This window comes from Channa argus, chromosome 14 (assembly GCF_033026475.1).
Source record: "Channa argus isolate prfri chromosome 14, Channa argus male v1.0, whole genome shotgun sequence".
Taxonomy (NCBI): domain Eukaryota; kingdom Metazoa; phylum Chordata; class Actinopteri; order Anabantiformes; family Channidae; genus Channa; species Channa argus.
Genome location: NC_090210.1, coordinates 8,849,662 through 8,874,268, shown reverse-complemented (window position 1 = coordinate 8,874,268; position 24,607 = coordinate 8,849,662). Strand labels below are relative to the sequence as shown.

At 38.9% G+C, this 24,607-nt stretch overlaps 1 protein-coding gene across 4 annotated transcripts; it reads right to left on the bottom strand.

The window, feature by feature from the left end:
- Positions 1–1,430: 1,430 nt before the first annotated feature.
- Positions 1,431–23,236, bottom strand: LOC137098076 (polyamine-transporting ATPase 13A3-like). Of its 4 annotated transcripts, none has more exons than XM_067473861.1 (33): positions 22,886–23,234; positions 20,556–20,625; positions 18,443–18,616; positions 17,975–18,154; positions 17,723–17,793; positions 17,516–17,599; positions 17,290–17,359; positions 17,053–17,187; positions 16,788–16,860; positions 16,383–16,514; positions 15,949–16,116; positions 15,669–15,826; positions 14,647–14,835; positions 13,750–13,811; positions 12,929–13,079; positions 12,588–12,710; positions 12,457–12,474; positions 12,072–12,222; positions 11,763–11,883; positions 8,878–9,002; positions 8,616–8,779; positions 7,538–7,714; positions 7,272–7,351; positions 7,100–7,142; positions 6,553–6,662; positions 6,053–6,149; positions 5,593–5,665; positions 5,325–5,502; positions 4,599–4,774; positions 4,246–4,334; positions 4,047–4,127; positions 3,664–3,759; positions 1,431–3,145 (listed from the first exon to the last, which is right to left on the bottom strand). In XM_067473861.1, exons 2-33 carry the CDS (start codon positions 20,604–20,606, stop codon positions 2,963–2,965), a joined length of 3,783 nt encoding a protein of 1,260 aa, XP_067329962.1. In that variant the 5' UTR covers positions 20,607–20,625; positions 22,886–23,234; the 3' UTR covers positions 1,431–2,962. The 4 variants fall into 4 exon arrangements, 3 of the variants coding, with proteins under 3 accessions (XP_067329962.1, XP_067329963.1, XP_067329964.1); XM_067473862.1 differs by having other exon boundaries at positions 7,538–7,669; positions 22,886–23,233; XR_010910559.1 differs by having other exon boundaries at positions 3,007–3,145; positions 3,664–3,781; positions 22,886–23,236.
- Positions 23,237–24,607: the final 1,371 nt, after the last annotated feature.

Below are 24,607 nucleotides of genomic sequence, written 5' to 3'. Positions count from 1 at the left end.
AGCCCGTCCTCCCCCTGTGTGAACACCATGTGAGAGGCGGCTCCATCCATGCCCCTGCCACCTCCGCACAAGGGCCTCCATTGACTTCTAGCCTGTTGAAGGACCACGAGAGACAAAGAGCAGTGGGGCAGGGCCGGTCCCTGCAACAAGCCTGTGAACAAACGTTAACACGGCTGCAACTGTCCACCCCCTGAATCACTGAATTTATTGACCAACCACAGAGCCCATTCAGGTCTGGAATGACTGATAAGGGAAGGGGACAGGGATGCCACTAAGGCCCAAGGAGGAAACCCATGCTTAGGGAAAAGGAGGGAGGAGAAGGGCTTTGTGACTGTCTGGTAGGTCACAGACCTTTTACCATACGTGGGGGCCATTGTGTCATCTGTAAAATGAAGCAAACCCTAAGTGAGCATCAGGTTTGCCTTGTGTCATGACTACTAATCAAGACTAGGGCCTTATGAGTGTCCCACCTTCAGACAAGCTGCAGCCAATTGACGTCTGCTTGTAGACTTTGTGAAGAGTAGGTGAATGAATGTGGGTGCTGGCTGGTAACAAACACACAGAAAGCAGCAGGATTTTTATGACATTTGGTGCAGAAAAAGCATCTCACAGTGGCAGTTACTTTACAAACTCCTCTGAGCAGATCCAATCGCTCTGTGGGACTTGGTACAAGCAGACAAACTCAAAGAAACTGTAAACAAAGTCTGTTTGCACAGGCCCAAATCCTAAAAGTACACAATTCAGACAAAAAACAAAACAAAAAAACCCAAAAAAACCTATGTATAAAAGAGAAAAGAGATGAAGTCCAACATGTTTGAAATAGCATACGTCTGAGCACAAGCTTGGGAAAATCTTTTTCAGTGGGTAGCTAGCTGTGAAGAAGAAAGGCTGTGTGTTTTAGCTTCTTTATGTCTTTCCACCACTCTCCATCTGTTGCTCTACTGATACAAAAGAAATACAGCAGAGAGTACACAAAAACCCATATTGGTTTGTGGAGAGGCAACACTATCCACCAAACTACATCGCAAACATTGATCGAAAGCAGGACATCCCGGCTCTGTACACAACAGTGTTTACTGAAAAGATGATTCGTGCAAGTCAGGGAGACACACATGAATTCATGATGCCTCCTCATCCTCATCATGAATATTCCCAAAAAGGCTCTTCCCTGATCTGTGGGAGATTCTTTTCTTTTTGGTACAAGCGAGGACCCCCTTCCCTTATTCACAGTCGCCTCTAAATCCAACCATTCACTGCCTATGGGCCCTGATCTCCACATGAAATGATACCCCTCTTTCTCTTCCACTCTCGCGCCTCTAAGCGCCCATATGCCAGGCAGCGAGGAGGCTGGGAAAGCCCATAATTGATCAGTAAGTCTTGGCTGAAAAAGTGTGACCAAGGTCAGCCCCCCACGAAGCACGCAAGAGTGGCTTAATATACAGATTTTATTGGGAAATGTAAAGGAATTTCTGCAGAGCAAACACTGGAAGAGACTTGGAAACATTTTTCACATTGTTGTATAAAAATAAGTACAATTTAAAAACATGTTACCACAAAGCTTGTTGTATAGTAATAAACTCTAAACACAAATACTATATAAAATTAATTAATTACATAAACTGTTTATGAACTTGTCACAGCAGCATTTGTTACATTATTTATCTTGACTAATTAAATTAATTAAAACACTTTTCTACATACAGTACCTTAGTAATGTTAAACGGTGAAATTAATGCGACCATATTCTGAAAAAGAAATTCTGTTTTCAGAAAAATAATTTTTTTTCAAAATTTCAAAACTGAAGGAAAACAAAATGTTTAATTTGATTTCTTGTTAACTTATGCGCTCCTACATATACACACAACTGCACTGGCAATAAAATAATGGAAACAAAAAGGAAAGAAATGTCTGCTTCGCTCTTCCACAGGAAGAATGTCAAACACAGCAACTCTAAGAAAGAAATGCAGTGGTGTAATAGTTTTTGTTTTAGATATAAACAGTAGCATTTGTTTTTGAAAAAGTACAAACAGGGGTTTATTCTTGTTTCTCTGAACCCATATGAATTTGCTTTGGTTATATTTTAGCAGCAGCTAATGTTAATGAAAGAAAGAATTATCCTGTGCGTTTAGTTGAACAATGTGTGCATGTGATGCATGGGATCTTTTGATCAACAACTGTTTCAAACTTGGTGTCCAATGAAGTCGTTGAATGTTTTGTGTCAGCCCCAACACAATATGGTTACTATGTGCATCGTTCAACTTAAAGGAACAGTTCAACATTTTGGGAACTACAGAGAAACTCAGATCAGATCAGAATAATTATCATGGCTGAATGGTCAATATGGATCTACTGGATCTATGCCGTTGTCGTTAACTAAACTTCCACAGAGGCACAGGATAAGACTCCAGGAAAGAACATCACTTGCAAAACACTCTGCAGCTACCGTACTTTATATAAACACACAATGTGTTATTTTAATGGTTCAGGTTTCAGTATGCTTAAACCAACAGAACATAATCTGGTAATTAGTGAGTTTAAGAGTGGACGCCTGCTCTTTTTCCTGTTTCCAGTCTTAATGTTAGGCTAAGTTAGCCAACTGCTTGTTGTAACTTCATATTGACATACAGATTTGAAAATGATAAAGCAAATAAGTGAGTAGCATTTTCCAAAATCTTAAACTGTCCCTTTAACTGAGGCCTCTGGCTCAAGTTTCAGTAGTGTTACATGACAGTGCAGGGAGTTAGCCAGTCTTGAGGAGGTGAATCGAAATGGAAGACAACTTGTTGTATGAGCAGCTTACAGTGTCACCTGTTGCAGTTTAAGTCCTCGCCTTTAAGAAAATATCGGCATCAACCTGCAAAAATCATCTTCACATCCATCACATCAAGCCAACTCAACCTACAGCCTTGTTTGGGGTTTTAGTTTTAGTCTGTGCAGTAGTTACTTCTTGGTCACCTTGGTGTCAGAGGGTAGCCGAAATGTGGGCCTGTGAATCGCTGCCATAGGTGACAGTAAAGGATCTGGGGGGCCAGTCAGGTTCGTCCTGCAGCTCCAGAGCCAGTTGAAGGTAGCGTGCTCTTGGTGGTTTGTTTCTGCGGCAGAATAACCAGGAGAGGAAGAACGAGCCCCAGTGGTCATTCGCCACCTGAAATGTACAGATCATGCAAAGCAAGTTAGTCAACCAGCATTAAGATATTTATACACTGTTTTTTCAGTTCATTGTGCTTCTTTAGTATCTAATGTTCTGTGGTTTTGTGACCAGAACAGCTAATGCATGTAAATGTCGTTACACTGCAAATGTTAATTCTGTACATATTAATTTTCTCGTTAAAACAATTTGGAGTGTTAGTTATTTTGAGTTCTAAAGTTGTGACTGTCAAATACGTTAAAGTTCAAAAGACTTTTTCAAAAGCCAATTTTGTTAAATATCATATATCTTTTATGATAAATGTGCAGCAGGTTTTGTTTGTTTTCATAGACTGAAAAAAATGTACAACTCCAATGAAACATGTACTGTTTCTTTAATAAACTTCAACAATAGTCTGTTTTCTGACAGATGTGAATACATGAAAGCAATAGATAGAGAGATAAGGGAAAATCACCACTATCTAGCCTGTAAGAAAAGAGAAAAGGAAAACAAAGTGCACTCAAAAGCTTTCCAACCTGAGGTGCGTCAGCAGAGGGGGGCTCTGGGGGGCGATTTACCCCCTTTTTGCCTCTGAAAACTAGTCTCCACAAGATGATGTCAAGGATCAAAATCTACGGGAGATTTCATTGGGAACTTGAGAAATCAGCCGATCAAACATGACAGGGAGGACGAAGATTGGGTTACAGCCACAGAAACGCACAAAGACAGAAATAACTCACATGGAAACTTTAAAAGAACGATCCACTTAATTCATGATACATTTAATTCCTTAAACATCGACATACTAATGAGCTATGAATCAGCAGAGGGAGATCAATGCATGCAAATCACCACTTTCTAATTAAACATTAACACCAGTCCCAAGGAGCTTGTAGAGTGTGATGTATTTAAAGTGTACCTCCAGCAAGAAAGACACAGCTGCATTCACTATGATAATGATGACCACTGTAATGCGCCAGTCACTGGGAACACACACAATCTGAGGGGGAGGGAAGGAAGCAGGATGAGCAGTGAATAAAACACCACACAAAGTGTTTTAGTGAACTTCATATACTGTATCACACCAAAATAAAGTCCCAACCAAAATGAAGGTTTACCTCCAGGAATCTGTCGATGGCAGGAACAGGATACAGCAGGATGAGGAGGAGAAAAGTATACAGACTGATGCAGGCAAGCATGAATGGCCCTAAGGAAACACAATCAAATAAATCTCATCCAACAACATGATACATGTCAACTTGCAAGATCATCACACATAAGTATATGTGTAACTGGATTAATGATTGTTGAGACTGTAAATTAAAGAATAAGTGTGTATCAAAGAGATAAAAGCTGGATATCGAAATATGATGACTATAGAAACAGAGCAAGTTTATAGAGATTATTAATTGTAATGCTTTCCACTATTCTCTTTCCACACACAACACTGAGAGGAAAAGCTAAGTCTTACAGTTCTTGTAGCTTGGCTGTCTGAAGGGCTTTCCCTTTGAGAAGACAACAGCCACAGCCAAATACTGGAAGGAGGACACATAGAAGAGGGTGGTGTTCTCAAAGTTTTTGATGTTTTTAGGGTCCTGGGGAGTTGTTACATTCAGAATGTAACTGAAATTGGAAACGTTACAGGCGCTGGGGGAAGAAAGAGAAAACTGAGGGATTATACAAACTCTGCATTCACAAAACAAGGAAAACAGAGAACAAATAAGCCATAAGCAAAACTACAAAAATCTAAAAATGTCATTGTTTAAGGAGTTTTGAATACTGTTTTGCTTTTTTTATATGTCCAGTGACCAACTTACACATTGCAAAATGTAAAAATTTCAATTTGATGGACTGACTAACTGAGAGTCAGTGTTATGTTATGTTTATGTCTAAAAACAGATAAATGGCAGGAAAAAACTCAGACCTGTGATTTTAACCAAATGTATCCAGGTTATGTTGTGCCTGCACACACTACGCATTCTTTTATTTTTTTCACTTAACATTATCCAAATTAACCACTCAGCCAGAGGATTCATTAAGACTCATGTAATGAGAGCAGTAATCCAGTTATTGTTGGAAAGCACATACAGGAGTCAGCAGGGACAAATGTGGTAAACAGGCGATGTGTCTTCATTAATCAATGGTTTACTGAGTCGCATTCATTTCAGAAGGTGTTGATTTCAGATGCATTACTCACTCTGACTGAGGGGTCCATGTCTCGTACCAGCTCTGCTGTCGTACTAAGAGGAAAGCCAAGACCTGAAAGACCACGCAGTTGAGGATCTGGGTCATAACTGAGCAGAGCAGGGGACCAGAGATCAGACTGGATGGCGGACGACATGGCACCAGCTCCTTCCACGCTGGGTTCAGACTCACTTATGACAAGAAAAGACTTTAATGTCACATTTGACTTCTGATGCTCAAACATCATCAAAAAGGATCTTTCGTGTCTTCGTGCTACTCACTTGTAAAGACAATGATGAGAATTATGGCAACGTCAATGAAGAGGAACTGGAAGTCTCCCAAGTTGCTCAGAATCTACATTATCAGAAAAGCTGATAATAAATATCTCACAGCAAATGATGAATGGATCTACAAAGTATTTCAAAGACACTTTTGAATCCAACGACTGGCGCGCCACTCTGTTGACGCTGCCTTTGTTTCATAGCCAATGGATTAAAAACCCCCAGACATCTAAACACCAAACCTGCTTCTATTTGCTCCTCATGTCTGTCCTACTCATGAATCTTCTGCATTTCATGTGGAAACAATATCAGCGTTTGCAACTTACTGGCACCAACCCCCCATTAATATGGCGAATACAAATTGTTCAAATGTTTTTTTCTATTAGAGTCAATTTCTCCCCTGCATTATTCCATGTGAATGAAATTAGTTGGAGTGAAGGAGAAGTAGCATTTCATTTACCGAGTAGAGCAGGGTAACACTCAGGTACTGGATGATGCTGTAAAGCGCCATGAACTTAAATACGCAGAATGATGTTATGAGGGCAGCTCGACCCTCCCTGGAGAAGAAACATAGTAAGAGACATTCAGACAGAGAAATCTCAGTGTTTAACATTTTCCAGCTCAGAAAATAAGGTTCACTTCACACAGTTGGCAACAAAACCTGCCAAGAAAACTAAAAGTATAAATTTTATTTTACAAAAATAAAAAGGTTTTCTAACATTGTAATTCATTTTCAGTCAAACCTATGAGTTAATTACAGTATGTGTGTGACTGTGAACCTTGCGCTAGAATGTGGGACGTCTGCATTACTAAACCCCTGGTGGTCACACTCTGTACTTGAGCGGAGTCTGCAAACATGTCAAACTTTTAGGTGTATTTCTGCACTGAATAGTTCTTTGTTCTGGATTATATTCCTAAAATTCATGAAACCCAATCTGGAGGAGAGCAGTGAGTTGCTACCTGATGAGGTTGGGGACACAGGAGATGTTTGAAGTAGACGAAGTGAAGGGTGAAGCAACGGAAGCCTCGAGCTCAGACAGAGAAATCCCACTGTGAGCTTTCTTCAGAGCCTGAAACAGACAGAGCTCAGTATAAATCATTTAGCACAAAAATGTGATATTTTACTTATGTGTAATAAAGTTTTAATTTTATTTTTCTAATGTCATTATAGCATTTTAATAAAAGATATAAACCTTTCCACCACTGCCTACACAGATATTTCTGCTCAGAATTAATTTGCTTTTACTGCAACTAAATATTACAGTGTTTTCTGTGCACAGACACTGCGTGTAGGCTGATTTACAAAGGTGGCATTACCACCTGAGATGAGACTATGTGTAATATTTACCCTTCTCTGAACCCAACATACAAATGTGTTTGATTTAACAGCAAATGTTTAACTATGTCGAAAATATTCTGATGTGCTGGATGATGATACCTAAAGCACAGAAAAACAGAAGGCAATATTCATACTAAAAGTTTTCTAATTAACTAAATCTAAACTTACCCCACAGTCATTAGCACCATCACCGCACATCCCAACGAAGTAACTGGAGAGTAAACAAAGACGGTCAAAGTTAAACAATCGACATATGCAACATTTATTACATGATCTCTACAGAGTGAGATGAGGCTCAAGAATAGGCTGAAACCAAAGCTACAAACAAGGAAAGACTTACTCAATACTCTGCAGGACTTCCACCAGCTGAGTTTTCTGGTCTGGAGCCATGCGGGCAAACACAGTGGCTCTGAGCACAAGCTGCAGCAGCACCATGTGGAGGGACAAAGAACAACATCGTGTCAACATGAAACGAGGGGAGCAGCAACACACAAACCAGTGTACATGACTTTTATATATCTGTTTAATTGACTTTACCCTGCTATGAGCAAATTCTATTAGTAATCTGAGCATGTAGCTGTTTACCTGACAAAAGTGACCACGTACCTTGTGGAGGAGTTGAGGGAAGTGCTCCATGATAACAGCAAAGGCTTTGCCACTCACAGCAAAGTGATAGCTTTCCTCCTGCTGACTCTGATGCTTTCCATATATCTCCTCCTCCAGGTTGATCTCCACAGTCTGTGGGAAAGAGGATGAGCCTGTTGTCTCTACAACCACAGAAAACTGCCAAAGTGCATCATCTCAGTCATTTATTCAACCTTGATTTGTACAGGTTGGTTCAACTAGAGCAGATTCACGCTCTTTGTACACAGGTTGATAGAACTAAAAAAAACACCACGACACATATAGATCTCAGATTAGAGATATGGATACAGTTCAAACAGGTAATAACCAGCTTTCTGCCAAAAATTTTAACCCAACGAAAATTTAATCAAGTTATGCAAATCAGCTTAACAGCCAACAGCACACAAATTTTAACAAAAAAAAAAAGAAAAAAAAAAGGAATAACCTTTGTATTTACACTGGATTCAAATGTAGAAAGGCTCAAACGTTTAAAGACCTCTTTGGTACCATTGTCTTGCATGATGTGTGCAATAACACTGCAGGGCTTCACATTTACCTTGACAAACTTCCTTCTAGACTTTGTTGTACACACCTTCCCATGCTACTGCCTGACAGAGTCATGCACTAACTGAGCTACTGAGAGTTGCATAAATACACTGAACAGGCTGTGGAATAATAAGTGTCTACAGAGCTTCACACCAATCATGTCTGAGTGGTTCCTTCAAACTCTGCATTCCTTTTCTTTAGTCCGGTAACACATTTAGGAACAATTTACTTTAGAACTTAACAGACAAATACCTGCTAAGAGATGCGTGAACATGCAGTTCTCGAACTTGTTAAAGCACTTAGCAGATACGTTTTCCAAGAGTGAAAACTATTTTCCAGTCACCTCAACACCAGATGGGGTGTCAGAGAAGTCTATCACACCCTATAGTAATCACAAATAATATGGACTGGTTTTGGAATAGTTTGGAAAAGATATATGAAGGGTTGATTTTGTACAATGAACAAGCTCTTTATTATTGTTTTATATATCAGTATATTCAACTCTCCATCTTACCTGTCTATCCTTTACAGCTGGAGCAGGGTTTTCTGTGTAATGCCATGTGATAGTGGCCGGGTGGATGTCTTTGGGAGGCACAGCGTCTGCTATAATGACCTTCTGATGTGCACGGACCATCCCACAGTCTCGAGCTACAGATATGGCCGTCAACATGTTGTCACCTGACAAATGACACAGAAGAGAGAAAAATGTCATGTGCTGAATATAAAATCATTATTTCCATCATAAATAAGTGACTGAATTCACTAAGCTGGGTTACCTGTAACCATCAAAGTGCGGATGTTAGCTTGTCGCAATTCACATAAAACCCCGGCAGTCTCCGGTTTGATTTTGTTCTGCATGATGATCAAACCGAGGAACTCCATGTTGGTCTCTATCAGGTCCCTAAAAGCAACCGATCATACATTTTACAATTCAAACGACCTTTATTTTTCACTGAGACCCTCACATTAAAGTGGGAGAGGTCTGATTTGGAGGGAAAGGTCAAACAGCTAACTGCCATTTTTAGCAAGCGATCCAGTCCCATGTAATTCTGTATTTTTTTACATCACAAGGGAGAGGAAGTGTTATCTTTATTTTATAAGGATATAAACAAAAAACAATTTTACTTTAACTACGAAAGAAAACTTTTGTTAGCAGATGCAATGGCATATCAAAATGAAAATGAAACTGTGAATTGTAAATGAAACAGTAAATGAATAAATCGCCATAATAGCAGGTTCTATTATTGCTCTGTTTCTCCATGTTTCCCTTGTAGGATTGTTTGGGGACAGGAGCTTCTGGCTGGTGGGCAGAGAAAATCACGATCTGCTGCTAAAGGCTCAGTTGTTTTGTATCCCGGGCTGACACAGCCTGTGGGGAAGCTCAGTTGTCTGGGTTTTCTTTCCAGAGCTGGCTGTGGATTATGTGGCCTTTCTTCCCAAGGCATGACAGTCTCGATGCTGTAGCAGATCTCATTCCCTGTCTGAACACTATCTGAGCTGGCTGTGGAAAGCCTCTTCGACCCTTTAAGGTCTTCACTGTCTGGTACAGAGAAGCCCCTGATGGGGCTCCTGGAAGTTCTTTTCTTTTCTCCCAGTGTTGATGCTTCTTGAGCAGATTGTCGTAGTGTCTCCAGGCAGTCGAAAAGAGTCCCCTGAACACGCACAATCCTAGACGTGTATACTGTTTCTTCATTTCCCTACTCTCCAGGTTTGGACATAATGCTTACACAAGAAATATCTCAAAAATGGCATTAGATCATAACAGCCCCTGCACCAGCTGCATGAACAATCATGTGCTTCCATCATTCTGTGCTGCAGGAGTCATGCTTCTGTACAACCATTGTTTAGACTATTTTACTTTACAGCAGTTTTGTTGTAAGAACACGTGCCTTCTGTTTTTTTATGCCTATTCAATCATTTTACTTGAGTAGAAAACGTATTTTTACCATAATTCTTACATAAAACAATGGTTGGTAATTTTTTGATCCATTCAAGATTTACCGATTTTACTCATGCAAACATTACTCCCATGTCATTTGAAGATGCACAGTAGGTCCCTTACTTTACTTTGTTGATTCAGTTGCAAAGCAAAGCAGAAAAGATTTTATTTTCTCCTGAAGAGGTTGATCAAATTTCTCTCATCCTCAGATCTTCTCCTTGTCAGAATTAAGATAACCCACCAACATTACTAATCAACTTCGGCTTGTCTGTCCTCTCAGCTGCTTTTCTCTCAGCTTTGACAACCCTACTCTCAGGTCGTAGAGAAAACCTGGGAAGCGCAGAATCCCTGCAATGCTGCCCAGCACTCAAACTTCCATGCAGCACATTTACATTTACATTTGGTCATTTACCAGACGCTTTTATCCAAAGCGACTTACAAGTGAGGTACAAGGAAAGCAAAAGCACATGCAGTGATTTTCAGGTCAGGTCAGAGCATCTTTGGTCACAGTAGTGTAACCTTTTTAGGAGAAAAGTATGAATGAGATCTCACCCTGGCCAGTAGCAACTTCCATGCTGTGTATTGATTAACTAAGGCTAACCTCAATCTTGGTGGTGACTGGAACTGTGTTAAGCTGTCTGTATTTTTCCCTTATGTTGATGAAGACTTTCTGTTAACCACAAAGTGTGTCAGCTGAGCTGATTTTGTCTGGATATGGATTGGATATCTCTATGAGAGACATAAGGCCACTTTTAGGGCCCAGCTTCTCCACTGGGCTTTCAGCCTTCAGCACAGCCAGATGCGGCCCCTGTCAGCTGCCCAGCTTACAGTCACAGGGCCTTAAAGTAGGACAGGCTGCCAGATGCTGTCCCCTCATGATTCTGGTAGTAGGTTACTGCTTGGGATCAGAGTAAGCGCTAACCCAGTGGTACTGATGGAGGCTCTCAGGTGAGCTTTGTCTTCAACCAGGCCACTTTGTAAGAAGATTTTCCAGTATGCCAGTAAACTAGTATGCCACACAAACTTTCTTTCCTCCCCAAAACATTTTTTGTGCGGCAAAAAACTGCAAATTGCATTTCTTTGTAGACTGTTTCGTCATACATTTCAGGGAATCAGAGAAGGGGAGACACAATAAAGAACATAACTTTGGTTTGCTATTATTTCTCTTTGTCCCTTTTTTTTGACACACTGGCTTCCTGTTAACCTTCTTTGTCTTTCTACTTTGTCACATTTCCACATTTATCAGAAAGTGAAAATACTTTTTAATTATGTAGTAATGTGGGCTTGTAATTATTAAAAATTAAATCAATAAATCTAATGTGAGTCATTGATCAAATTGCATCATATCTTGTGGATATTGCATTGTGATGCTGATATTATGCATGTTTTTGCTCCAAAACAGTCCAGCAAACCACTTGGTGTGACACCGCAACCTGATATTTGCTGATGTTTTTTATGCCAGGAACATTTCTTGCTCAGCTGCAACAGGACTGTAAATATTTGGATATTTTGTCCATTTGATCCATGTCCAAATTTTCGTCCACTTATCAGAACTACGTCTACCAAAGAACAAAATGGGAACTGGAACCTTTATCAGCAAAAGCAGATTTTTAACATTTAACAGAGTTCCAGTGTTTAAGGTGACACATTTCAGTAATTTCCCCATCAGCAGACACATTTACTGTGGACAATGTTATCTGTTTGGTTGGAGACGTACTGTACCTGCTGAGGCTCTGGACTTTGTGCCAGGAGAGTTTGGACTCCAGCTGTCGATGTGCCAGGGCAATGACCCTGAAGCCCTGCCTGGTGTAGGTCTCCAGGGTGTCTGTAAAACTCTGTGGGACTGAAATGAAAAACAGAGCCATGTCAGTCTGCCGTTTTTCTTTTTGGATGACTGCAGCCTTTGTTTAACAGGCAGGGAAGTGATACATACACTCTAAAGACACAAAAATGTAACATTTACATTTTCATTTTTTGTCGGTCACTTTGTGTTTTACATAGAGAACATCCAGTATATTTAGCATGTCTGACCTGTGTGCTGTTTGCAGAGGCTGGCCACAACCTCTGGTGCTCCTTTCAAGTAGGAATCCATGTGTTTTTTTCCCAACCTCCTGACCACCACACTCATTCTCTGCAGTGCCGAGGAGAAAGGGAACTGACGAACGATACCAATCTCACAGGACTGATGAGCAAAAGTCACATGTCGGACACATACATAGTCAGTGACAACAAAAAGAACAAATTAATTGTTTTTTTACAATCAAAATGCAAAAGTATATTTCAACATTTTGGGAAACATTTGTTTATTCGTCCAATTTCTTTTTTCTTGTGAACATGAGAACTGACAGCACTGAGACATGTTACAATCTAAAAAAAGCATTTTCATCTGTAAGAACTATAAAGTAAATCTACTTACTGATAATTCAGACAGCTCCTAGAAAAAATAAATTATATATTAATACTGAGATCAGACTGGAACTAATATAATAATTATTAGGTTTAAGGAATATACTGATCACCACATAATACAACTGAGAGTCAGTGTACCATGTTCTTGGTTGCTGGATTGTTTTGATTTGCTTCAGGGATGTTTTGCTTTGGAGGTCGTACCACTGTGGGCATTATGGGATTGTGGAGAGCTGTCTCCTCCTCTGTAGGCTCCTCTAGGATCTAAATAAAATCATAATACCTTGAGCCTGGTCTGACACCAAAATTAAACTTAGTCACAACTTTCTGCTTTCATGCTTAAGTACCTATGGTAGAAGCCAGACTTGCTCTGCTAAAGCTAAGAGTGTGGTGCTGCATTATTCGTGTACAGATTGGTATAAATATTTGTTGTGGTGCCTGTGATGGACCATGCCAGGTGTAAACACGATCGCAGTTCTTACCCAGCCTGTAGCGCTGAACATCTTGAGGTCTAAAGGGTCTCCAGAGAGATTGCCATCAATTCTGGTGAGTGAGTGGCAGCTTGCCATGCAGGCCACAAAAGCAGAGGTCACCAAACTTTCTTTAGCTGCACTAGACTCTGGTGGAAAAAAGCTGTAATGGAGAGGAGGGAAGGTGACTCAGGTTGAGACTGTGACAGATAGAGCAAATTACATACAAGTATGAGGTACATGAGAAAGGTCATATAACAGTTCCTCAACAGTTTTCTGACAGATAAAAAACTCTTTTCCAGAGAGTGAGAGATAAAAAAAACACAGTATGTGTTTTCCTACAGATTTAAATAAACAAAATCTTTTGTAGTGATGTTTTGTTCTCTGTGAATGTTTTTCTCTGCAGTACAGGATGATGGGAGCAGGCCAGAGTAGAAGCTTGTCTTTTAGATTCTTTAAGTGTGCAAATATTTTAAAATGTCCAACTGAGAGAAACTGTTCCAACACAAAACAGCCTGGCATGAATATCGTTTTCTAGCTAATACCACAAACTACAGTAAATATCTGATAAATTAAAGTACATCAAAACATCTGATAAAAAAATAAAAAACAGACATGATTATTAAAGAGATCACAGTTAGACATTTCTGGTGAGGTTGAAAAATAAGTACCTACTGCCTACTTTGGTATGCAGACAACCAGAAAAATTCAAAAAGACTTCCTTCCAAACATGTGATTCACATAGAAAGAAAACTAATTTGAAATTTACTAATTTAATTTAAAACTCAATTTGTTTGAAAAGTACTTTAAACATAAAGTCAGGAGACTCTTACATTCCATCTTCAGCTCTGTGAATACCCCACAGGTCCAAACCATCCTCAGTCAGGGTGCCAGTCTGAGGGAGATAACACAGACATATACTCTAGTACTGTATAACAGTTGATCCATGTGCTGTATTAACTATAAACAATAGCCGGAAATCAACCTTTGTTGAGAATGAAAAAAAATTTTCCTTCTTCTTCATACGAAACGCATTTAATTAATCTTTGTTCTAACCTGTTAATGTGACAACATACACACACTTTCTGAGCAGTACAAAAATATAACCTTCTACCTGAGATCTAAACTTCAAACCTGTTGCTGCTTGTTTAGTACAGAATGCCCAGAAACACAAATCCACCACAAGGAAATACGTCTATGACTTTAATCTCTTTGTAAACCCAAAAGTAACAGTAAACAGGAAGAGAATAACATGATTAAAGAAATATCAAAATTATTTCAGACTCATTTTTTTTTTATTCACTCGTTGATGGTTTCCTTTTAATTGTTTCAGCTCTTGCAACATTAGCAACATACAACCTTTTGTTTTTCTGCTCTTTTTGCTGCAATAAGAAGAACATTTCATGCCTTAGGCAGATTCCCCAATTCTTTTTAAGACACAACAAGCCAGTGCAGTATATAAGCTTCAAGCACAGACAGTATAGATGGTATTTTAAAAGCATGATGGTGGCCAAATGCAATCATTGTGCAACCACAGCACTCCCTCATGAAACACAGGAAACCATGAAGTCAGCCTGAAACCTTGTAACTACTTTCCACACATTCTGAGTCAACACTTTATCCATTCCAAGTAGAATGACGAACGGCAACCCTGAAATTACTTAACTATACTATAAACAGCATTTCCTGAATTCATAAGAAGAAAATTAAATCACACTATGGTTTACTACCTTGTCAAAGCAAACCAGGTTTAGCTGACCACCCATGTTGATTCTCTGGGGACTGATGCAAAAGATGCCGACCCGCTTCAGACGGCGCTGTGCATACACAATACCAGCTGTCATGGCTGCTGGTAAGGCCGGGGGCACAGTGATGGTGATGATGTCCAGAGACTCAGTGATGATGGTTTTAGCCGGAACCTAGATGAGATTAAAGTTGGAACCTGAGTACATTTAATCAAGCACTGTCCCAAATACAATTTTGAGGAACTTCTTTACATTAGTATTTAAATTTTACTTTTACTTCATGACAGTTGAGAGAGCAATATTGTACTTTTTACTTTAGATAATTTGAGAGTAGACAAATAGGTTTTATACATAATATATGAACCTATAAATCATTATGTGCTAATCTAGATTAACCAGAACAAAAGCTTTACCAGCTGCAACATTAGTTATGCTAACACATTAAAGCTACAATACGCAACTTAAGCTTGAAAAGTCAAACTCAATCCACTCTGCTCTGGCAAGCCCTCCAACTCCCTGCTCTGCTATGCTCTTTTATCACCTGCTACACTCCAACACACTCTGTACAGCCCCTTCAGGCATTAGCCATAGTCAAAGTACAATAAATAAGAATAACCAAACAAAACCAGCTATGAAGAAAAAAAGTTATAATTCTCTGATTGGTTGGAAGGACGAGCCTCATTAAAAAACTTTTAGAAGCACAAATCTCTGCTCAGCACCCTTTGCTGTTCTGTGAGTTGGATTTCATGTCAACAGCAACTTTCCACAATAAGATTAACTCTGAAGCATGTTTCTACAAATGAACAAACAAAAAAAATCTGTAAAGAAATTATATACTGTAGCTTTAATGCAACAATAACACAGGATGTACTTCAGTTCCCCAACTGGAATAAAGAATTTGAAATGGTACTTGCCCCTCTGGATGAGATGAAAAAAAATACAAAATACAACCAACAATCATGAAAAAAAGTTACACCCTTTCACCTCGACTTTTAGAGGAGTGATACCTTGTTCATGATACTGAGGATGATGGAGTAGACAAAGCCGATCCCTGCCACGCCAACCAGACACAGCAGGAACAGGTAAGCATCCCGGTACAGTTTGAAGTCTGTGGGTTTAGGGTAGAGGATGGAGCGTACAAGCTGGCCTTTTTCTGTACAGAAGCCTGTGGGAGCAAACAAAAAAAAAAATCTAACTGTTGTACTTACTACTGACTGTTATTATCAGAGCCATTTTCCTCACCAAAGCCACAAGTTGTTACTTCCACTCTGTTTCTCTCAGTCTCACCTGTTCTGACCACAACAGCCTTCACCAGTTCGTCAGAATAGAAGCGGGTCTGGATGACATGCGTACCACAGAACAGGGTGTGTCTCTTGTGCTCTTCCATATTGTAGCTCCTGTCTGCCTCCTCACCTGAACTGGGCAGACTGGTCTTCGTAACAGGCACACTCTCTCCTGGAGTGAGAATAAATAGAGATTCAGTCCCTCAAACAAAACAACATATGCAATGTTACACACAACAAAAGGTCTAAAAGAGTCTCATTTTAGGACTATAGAAGAATCTAGTAATTGGTCACAGGGAATATAGCAATATATGTGTGTTAACATACATTTACAACTCAAACACATGTAACAAGGTGATCAGACATGACTTTTATCTACAGGGCAACAAGCCAAAAAAGTTTGGAACCACTGGGTTGCCAGGTATAAGGAAATACAACCGGTCAGCATGCTTTCATTCACTATGCAGTTTCCGTGGATGAGCACGGCGTCACAGGGCATGATCATCCCATTTGCCGGAATAACGATGACATCACCAGGCACAAGGTCTGTCGACATAGCCTCTTCAATATCTTTGATCAATGACACGAAAGATGAAAAACAAAATTATTTTATAGTGTCTCGCTCTCGGTCTGTAGGCATGAGATCAATAATGTGAGTCATGCACTATCACACAATAAATTATTACAGCTGGGCTGCTTAGCAATTGGACTAAAATACTTCACATCACATTTACATCATTACTGCATTTTAGAAGGTGTTAATGATTCATGAAAGATAAAATGGCTCTCTGCTACTTCCTCAAATTAGTTGCTGAGTATTATCATCAAAAAGGGAACATGTACCTGTATTTCTTCTGCACACTGAAACACGGATCACACTGTGTGCTGCGACCATGTCGTGTAGCATCACATATTGCTGAAGTGAGAAAGACACTGATTCAAAGACTGAGAAAACACTGGATAAACACATGTGGACAAGATGCTAAAGACTTATTCTGAAAATAGTATATAGGATTACTCAGAGTAAAAAAAGCTTGTGTCTGCTGCAGTGTTTCAGCGATTTCTCAGTTAACTTTATGTTTTTTTAATAGGTTTAGGCATGACTCACTTTTTTAATGGTGTACAGTGAGGTAGCTATTGAAATGACAGACATAAAAACAATGGCTGTAGCATAATAGTAGTAGTCCTCTACACTCCACAGAATAACACTGAAGATCTGGAAGATGTAGAAAGGATTCAACACCTGATGAAGGAAGGACAACAAACAGGCACCAATGTTATTGTTACTAGTTGGAAAAGAGGAGGTGTCTGATAAGAGGATGGGACATAAGAGCTTTAAACTCACCTCCTTTATAAGGAGCTTGAATAGTGATGGCACTCGTACTGCTATCTCGTTCTCCCCGAAAAATAATCTCCTGATAAAAAAGAATTTCAAACATATGTTAACCTGTGGGTATGATAACAGGCAAAATTTTAGTTTTACGACCTTGATACTGGAGATAAGCAGGTTTTTATGAACAGCAAACAAACAATTTGTGGGAAAATATGTGTGTGTGTGTGTGTGTGTGTACCTATAGTCTTGCAGTATTTTAGAAAGTCCTGGGCTGTGGTCAGAATGGATGCTTGTGCAGTTCACCTCCACATCCTCCAAACCTCTGGAAATATCACATACTTTAATTACGGGTGTTTTGACGAGCAACATGTGTGTAACATAAAATACACCACAAGGAAACAGTGGTAAGTATTTTAAAAACACGGCATTTCACTGTAATTCTTACCTATAGAATTCAAAGTTCTGTATCACATCATTCCAGTAGTACTTAGTGCTGTGGTGGGTGAAGTGGTAGATCTATGAGGGAAGAGGAAACATATTTATTGAAGAAACATACATCAGAACCTGATCTATGCTCCAAATCCAGAAGTTATATACGTCTCTAACCATGTATTCTGACGGATCATTTAATGAACTATAACTCCGAAATTTGCTTCACGAGAGCAACAGATTACTTTAAAACACAACAGTCAAGTACCTTAACTGTCTGCTCTTGAGCAAATTTCTCATTATCCTCTTCGTGCACGGAACCAACGCTTTGCTCTCTGCCTCCATTCGGCAGCTGATCCCTGGACTGGAGATCCAAACTGTCAAAGGGTTTCTTTCCTGGAGCCAGCATCACATGCACTCTGGCTCGAAACCACTGTCTGAACTCATCCTGCGATAACACGATACGCTGTTAAGTTTTTCCCTGCCTGTGAGGTTACAGTGAATTTATAATTTGTAATATAATAAAGTAACAAATGTCATCAGGATTAGTGAACAGACTCTCACACGTATATATGTGGTACATTAGATGTATAAAACAAAACTGCATCTACAAATGCTAAATTTAAGTATGTACTGCTCCATGAATGCATTATCCTTGCATATAAACTAGAAAAAATTGCACACAAATAAGTAAGTAAAGTAATTAAGATCATATTAAGGTCTGCTGCTTTCTTACCGTGGTCCTGAGCAGCAGCGTGTGAGCGTCCCTCAGTGATGTCTGTGTGCAGGTGCCTTTGACGCTCCACTCAGGCAGCCAGTACAACAGCAGCAGCAGGAAGCCGCCTGAGCACACAACACCTACACCCAACAGGATCATCTTCCACAGGCAGGGCCGGTACCCCCACACCTCCTGCATAGGCACAAACTCATGCTAACACACATAGAAGGGTGCTCTGGGTGAACTGTTCTCTACTGGGGTTTTTTCCCTTTAGCTGAAAACTCAGTTTAGGAAGAGTTTCCATACAGTATGTGCACAGTAAATATTAAGGTACAACCAGCTTAACTCTGAATTACCAGAGTGCCACTACACACACCAGGTGCTGGTAAGTGAATTTTGTTACCTTTCAACATAGCCGAGGTCCTGGTTTCAGTCTTTATGCTCGCTTTATTTTTAGCAGAAAAAATAAAGATATAAAATGTTTATGCACTATTTTAGGGTATAGGCCCTGGTGTATTTGCCCAGATGTCAAAATATTTCTACTGCATATATAGTTTCATTTGGTGATGAAAGAAGCACTAAGACCATTTACTAAAGTCAAATTATTAATATAATAAAATAGAAATATTGTAAAAAAAAAAAAAAAAAAAAAAAAAAAATCCTGCATTCAAATGAAAGCACAGGTGAGCCCACAGGAGCAGTTCTGCATTCAAAAAGTACTAAACCTAAATACTTAAAGCAAAAACAGTGTTTTAGTGTTCTTTAAACAGGGAAGCTCATTTATATTAATACAACCCCAATTCAAAAAAGTGGGGATGATGTGTAAACATAAATAAAAACAGAATCTCATCAACCAATATTTTATTCACAATAGAACATAAACAACAAATCAGATGTTCAAACTGAAAACTTTTATCATTTCATTGAAAATATTAGCTAATTTTTATTTGTCAAAAAAGTTGGAACTGGGTGATGTTTACCATTGTGAAGCATCCCCCCTCTTTTAACAACTGTCTTTAAAAGTCTGGGAAAGGAGGAGACCAGCTGCTGGAGTTCAGGAAAACAATTTTGTCTAGCTAGATTCTAGCTGTTCAACAGTCCTGGGCTTTTATTGCTTGATTTTTGTTTTATGATGCACCAAATGTTTTCTAATGGCGAAAGGTCCGGACTGCAGACTGGCCAGTTCAGCACCCAGACAGTTTTCCTGCAAAGCCATGCTGTTGTGATGGATGCAGTATCTGGTTTAGCTTTGTCCTGCTGAAATATGCAAGGTCTTCCCTGAAATAGACGTTCTCTGGATGGGAGAATATGTTGCTCTAAAACCTCTATGTACTTTTCAGCATTATTGGTGCCTTTCCAGATGTTTAAGCTGCCCACACCATAGGCACTAATACCCAGTCATGTTCCTGACCTGTTGCCAATTAAATTCTATTCCATTTGTTTTGTTTTGTTTTTTTTATTTGCAACAATTACTTTTCAATTCATTTGTTGCCCCTGTTCTAACTTTTTTGAGATGTGTTGCTTCCATCAAATTCAAAATAAACTAATATTTTGCATGAGATGGTAAAATGCTTTAGTATCAACTTAGTTTTAACAATATGTTGCTTATGTTCCATTTGGAATTTTGAATTTACACATCGTCCCCACCCTTTTTTGAATTGCGATTGTAGATTATAGTAGGTTAATTACTGATACATTAATGTAAAAATAAAAAATTAATTAAATTTACTTAGTTGCTTTCTATGGCATTTTATCACTTGATCAATTAAATTGTTAGCTAAATTAAAGTTCCTTATTTTATAATTTGTGAAATGTACTATATCAAATCATTCAAATCCAACTGGATGCTACGTTCTTTTTACTTCACACTGAAACATTTACACGTCCAAAGTAAATTGCCAAGATGAAACATACCATATATCTCCAAGTATATGACAACTGTGATTTCCTCCCATACCAGTCATAATACTTTTATTCACCTGTATCCAGCTATCCAACTGGGGTCAGACAGCAAACTCTACTTTTTCACTATGCAAAGTTACTATTTTAAAAGGTAAACAAGCATGTCAACATATTGTTTAATACAAGATAAGTTGATCTGGGAAAGAAGAGTTTGGGCAGCGAGATTTACCATCTCATCCTCCAGGCCCTGGTTGATGATTTTTGCCTCTCTTATCTTCATTCTGTCAGCAGAGCAACAACTACAAAGAGAAAAACACAGAGGACTTTATTATGTTTCTTACAGCACTTTTCCACACTGACTTTTAATTTTTGACTTTGTCTTGAAGAAAAAGATGTTGAAACAATCTTGGCTATGGCATTAAAGATTTAAGTTTTATTATTTCTGATGTAGAAACTGGCCAACGAGGAAGGGAAGTCAGTCATTTACTATTCTATTATAAGTTACTTGTCATCACTGAGAAAACAAACAAAAGATATGGAATGTGGTTGTGTCGAGTTAAACATAAATCCACGAAAAAGGTAGGTTAGCAGACCCAAATCCACAAGAAATACTGATTCATTTAGTTCAAAGTAGTATGCATCAACATACTGAAAACTGCACACTAAGGATTTGGGCTAAGGATTTGATCGCCCTATTTTTCTCTCTAGATGAGCACTATCTTCTTTACATCCAAGCACAGAAAAAAAATTAAAAAGGGTCAAATATAAACTGTCCAGTGCAAGAATTTTTTTAACTTACCTCAGTCCTAATCAGTGGTAGTTAATAAGCTGTCTACAAGAAAGAAAGATCTTTCATACATATAAAGACCTGACTGAATTGCAAACCTACTTTCCTCACGGCATTCTCATAGACAGACAATGTGTCCAAGGCCTCTAGTATACAATTCCTAAAACAACCACATTCACTGAGATCCTTCTCATCCTTCTTGATATTGTTGAATCATGTTTTTCCTGGAACATTAGCTGAGATGGATAATGACGCACTCATGCATTAGTTTTTAACTCCCAGCATTGTTCCAGTGCAGATTAGTTTTCCTTGAGGGAGCTAAAAAAAAAAGTTTACTTTTACTTTTGGCTCACCTTTCAAAAGTATCTCAACCAGTGTAAGTTTATTGTGAGTCACCTGCAGATGGCTTCTTTTTTCATCAAATCAAAGAAGCTGGAATCAAATTTCTCATTGAAGTTTACAGCTTTGTCTCATTGGAATACCTATTTTCACTGCTGTATGTATTGAAACACGCATGAACATGTCCATCTTTAGCATTACCTGAACCTCACAGCACCCTTACCTGTGTCTCTGGATGCCCCTGAGTCAATTTGCTAACAACACATTTGACAACTTTAATAAACATCAAGTTGAACAATGTGCCATAATAAATGTGACCAATGCGTGACATGTAGTAGATTGTCAGATAGGCAGTGATATATAAAAACCTTTGCACCATGCAACAAATGCTCATGTTCAATAAAAGTTGCACCTGGTGTAATATTGAACCTCTCAATTACCTTTTTTAATTAGGTGTTACATACAAACCTTATTGCGAAAGTGCTCGCCACAATTGCTGTATATGAAAATTTTCTAAGGAGCTTCTGTTAACTTGTTAAGACAAAAGCTGAAATTTTTCACCATCCCACTGAAATCTCTGAAAGCCTTGCCAATAAGAACCTCACATTACTATGAGCACCACGTTCAACATGATGGCTGTCAGTGGAAGCATCAAGTTGTGGGGCTGACCCTGTGCAGCAGCTCCTCTAAGGCTTGTGAAGGAAACATTTACAGAGCAGGATAAAGTCTATGGAGAACTCTGCAGTCTCCGAGCAAATGAAGACGTGGGTTCAGACTTATTTTCCAGCAAGACAAAGACCTCAAACATAAAGCCAAAGCTGCACAACAACAGTTTCCAGTTGTGGCTACAGTAAATCTGAGTCCAGAACTTAATCCAGTGTGGCACGATTTCACATTTGCGGCTGAAGTACATCCACGTGTAACTTCAACTGAAACACTTTTGCAAATAACAAACAAAAACGCAGTGTCCAGATGTGCAAAGCTGCATAACACACAACGATTCACATACGCTGAAGAACTGCTGCAAACGGTGCTCTCCACTGCACAGTGAATTTAGGGAGTGAATACTTGTGCAATCAAATGTCTATTGTTCTTGACTTGATGTTACACTGATAAGTATGATTATTTTACAAATTTGCCAACCAGGATAGAAATTGTAAAACAATAAAACAAAGTCCAAAAACATGGTTACTTTATATAGAAGTTGAATTCAGCCTAGTCCACCACTGCTCTAGGGCAACACATTTTTTAGGACGAAAACTTTATTTCCAGAGTGTAAACACGGGGTCTTCTAAACGCCGAATCAAAAAGCAATTTCTAATCAGCTTCAACTCCATGAAACAAGTTTTTACTTTTACAACTTGCTTCTAAGTTGAGATGTAGCACTTTTTTACACAACACAAGCGTAACCAGCCTCACAGTGAACCACTTACCGAAGCCTCGTTTCTTCTGAATTAGTCAGTCGCACATTGCATTGTCGAATCGTTGCCTACTGAAGTTTGCACCGATCCCCTTTGCAGCCCATTAATACTGATCCTCCTGCAACATGCGTCTGAACAAACCCGCCGATATAGCAACGGTGCACGATGAGCTGTGACCGGACCGTCCCAAACCGGTCCACTCGGAAGGAAGTCGGATAACAGGATGTGAGGTCAGAGGACAGCGTGTTTGGGTTAAAAAACTGCAAGTTGCAACCAGTCGGGGAAGTGCAGCGATGTTCGCATCGAGCAGTCAAGCTGCGCCAGCTGAGTGCTGGGATCCAAGAGTCCGTCCATGCAACAACACACTGTTTGCAGAATACAGTGCTAGGCTGCAAGACTGGTGTCATTTCAGGTCATTAGTGGGGAAGAAACAGACTAACTTGGCTGGATAACAAAAGACAAAGATGCAGCCGATGAGTTTACACTCGATTTATCTTAAGATTTTAAAAGATTACATAACAAAACTGCACATTGCAAAAGCAAGTTTGATTTTACTTATTGTTTTTAAAACACTTGCTTAAAGTACAAATTCTGACAGCAAAAATTACATTATGTACAACATCAATGTGCACGTTTTATACTCAGCCAAACCCTAAACAGCTCATTCATGCTTGCACATTAAAAAAAATTACAATAAAACTATTATATAGTAACTTGTTAGCCTTTATTTTCTACTTCTTCAACAGGATCCTGCAATGTGCCAGCTCCACGTCCTCTTCCTAAAGATTAAAAAAAAAAAAAAAAAAAATTGTATTACAAATGTATTTTTCACATTTAACACTACAAAACATTACAACAGACCAAATGAGACAGGCCTGCGTGGAAGAAAAGTTCCACTAAACTTACTTTATTAAGTATTTAGACCTTCATACACCTTGTTTTAATTTAAAATTAGCTCAATTTAAATTTGATAGTTTTGCCCATCAACCTTCACTGAATAATAACCCTCTAATTAATAACCAATAGTGACTGTGAATTTATGCAAGCAATATTTTAAAAACTAAAACCCTCTTTAACAGAACTATTCAGACTATTATGTATATGATTCCAGATTGTAATCAGTTGTGTAACGTGAACCCTGCTTTAATTTTGATGCAGATGTGTCTAAAATAATTTCCATAGCTTTGAGTGTTCCCAACGACAGACTAGTCTAAAAACATTCTGTGGTCTGATGAGACAAAAATGTAAGTCTTTGGGCAGACCCCTAAGCACTAACTTAGGCATTGCTCAGTGTTGCACCACATAATTTCATTTTACTTGTGGTTGTGGTAAAAAGTGATTGAAAATATAGGTGCAATATGTTTATTTAGCTACTTGCTTTAAACACTGAATGCCCTGGTTCACAACACAAAGTTTATTTTGATTTATTTGACTGAAATAAAATGAACATTTTATCTCTGAAACAGATAAAAAACAGATAATGTTTTTTTGGGGGTTTTTTTTGGAACCACAGACAGTCTCAGCCCACTCTGACTGTTCAGAAGTGTTGCAGAGTGATACCTCATTCAACTCATTCAACCCATTACCAACAGCTGATCTAATGTGCTGTTTGACATTTCAACCAGCAAATAGGTGTCCTAAGGAAGTGGAAGAGCATCTGGTACAGATGTCCACCCAAATATACTTCAGGGACCATTAATATACTTGGGCAAGCCCTCCCAGTTAAAGTCTGTG

Bases quoted from the DNA above. Each gene is read 5' to 3' on its own strand.
- LOC137098076 (XM_067473861.1), bottom strand. From the start codon at position 20,606: ATGAAGATAAGAGAGGCAAAAATCATCAACCAGGGCCTGGAGGATGAG. The intron at 14,836-15,668 runs GTATCACTCCTC...AATCTCATCTAG, and splicing joins TCCTCAGTATCATGAACAAG to GTTCCGGCTAAAACCATCAT. The intron at 13,812-14,646 runs GTAGTAAACCAT...TATCTCCCTCAG, and splicing joins ACCTGGTTTGCTTTGACAAG to ACTGGCACCCTGACTGAGGA.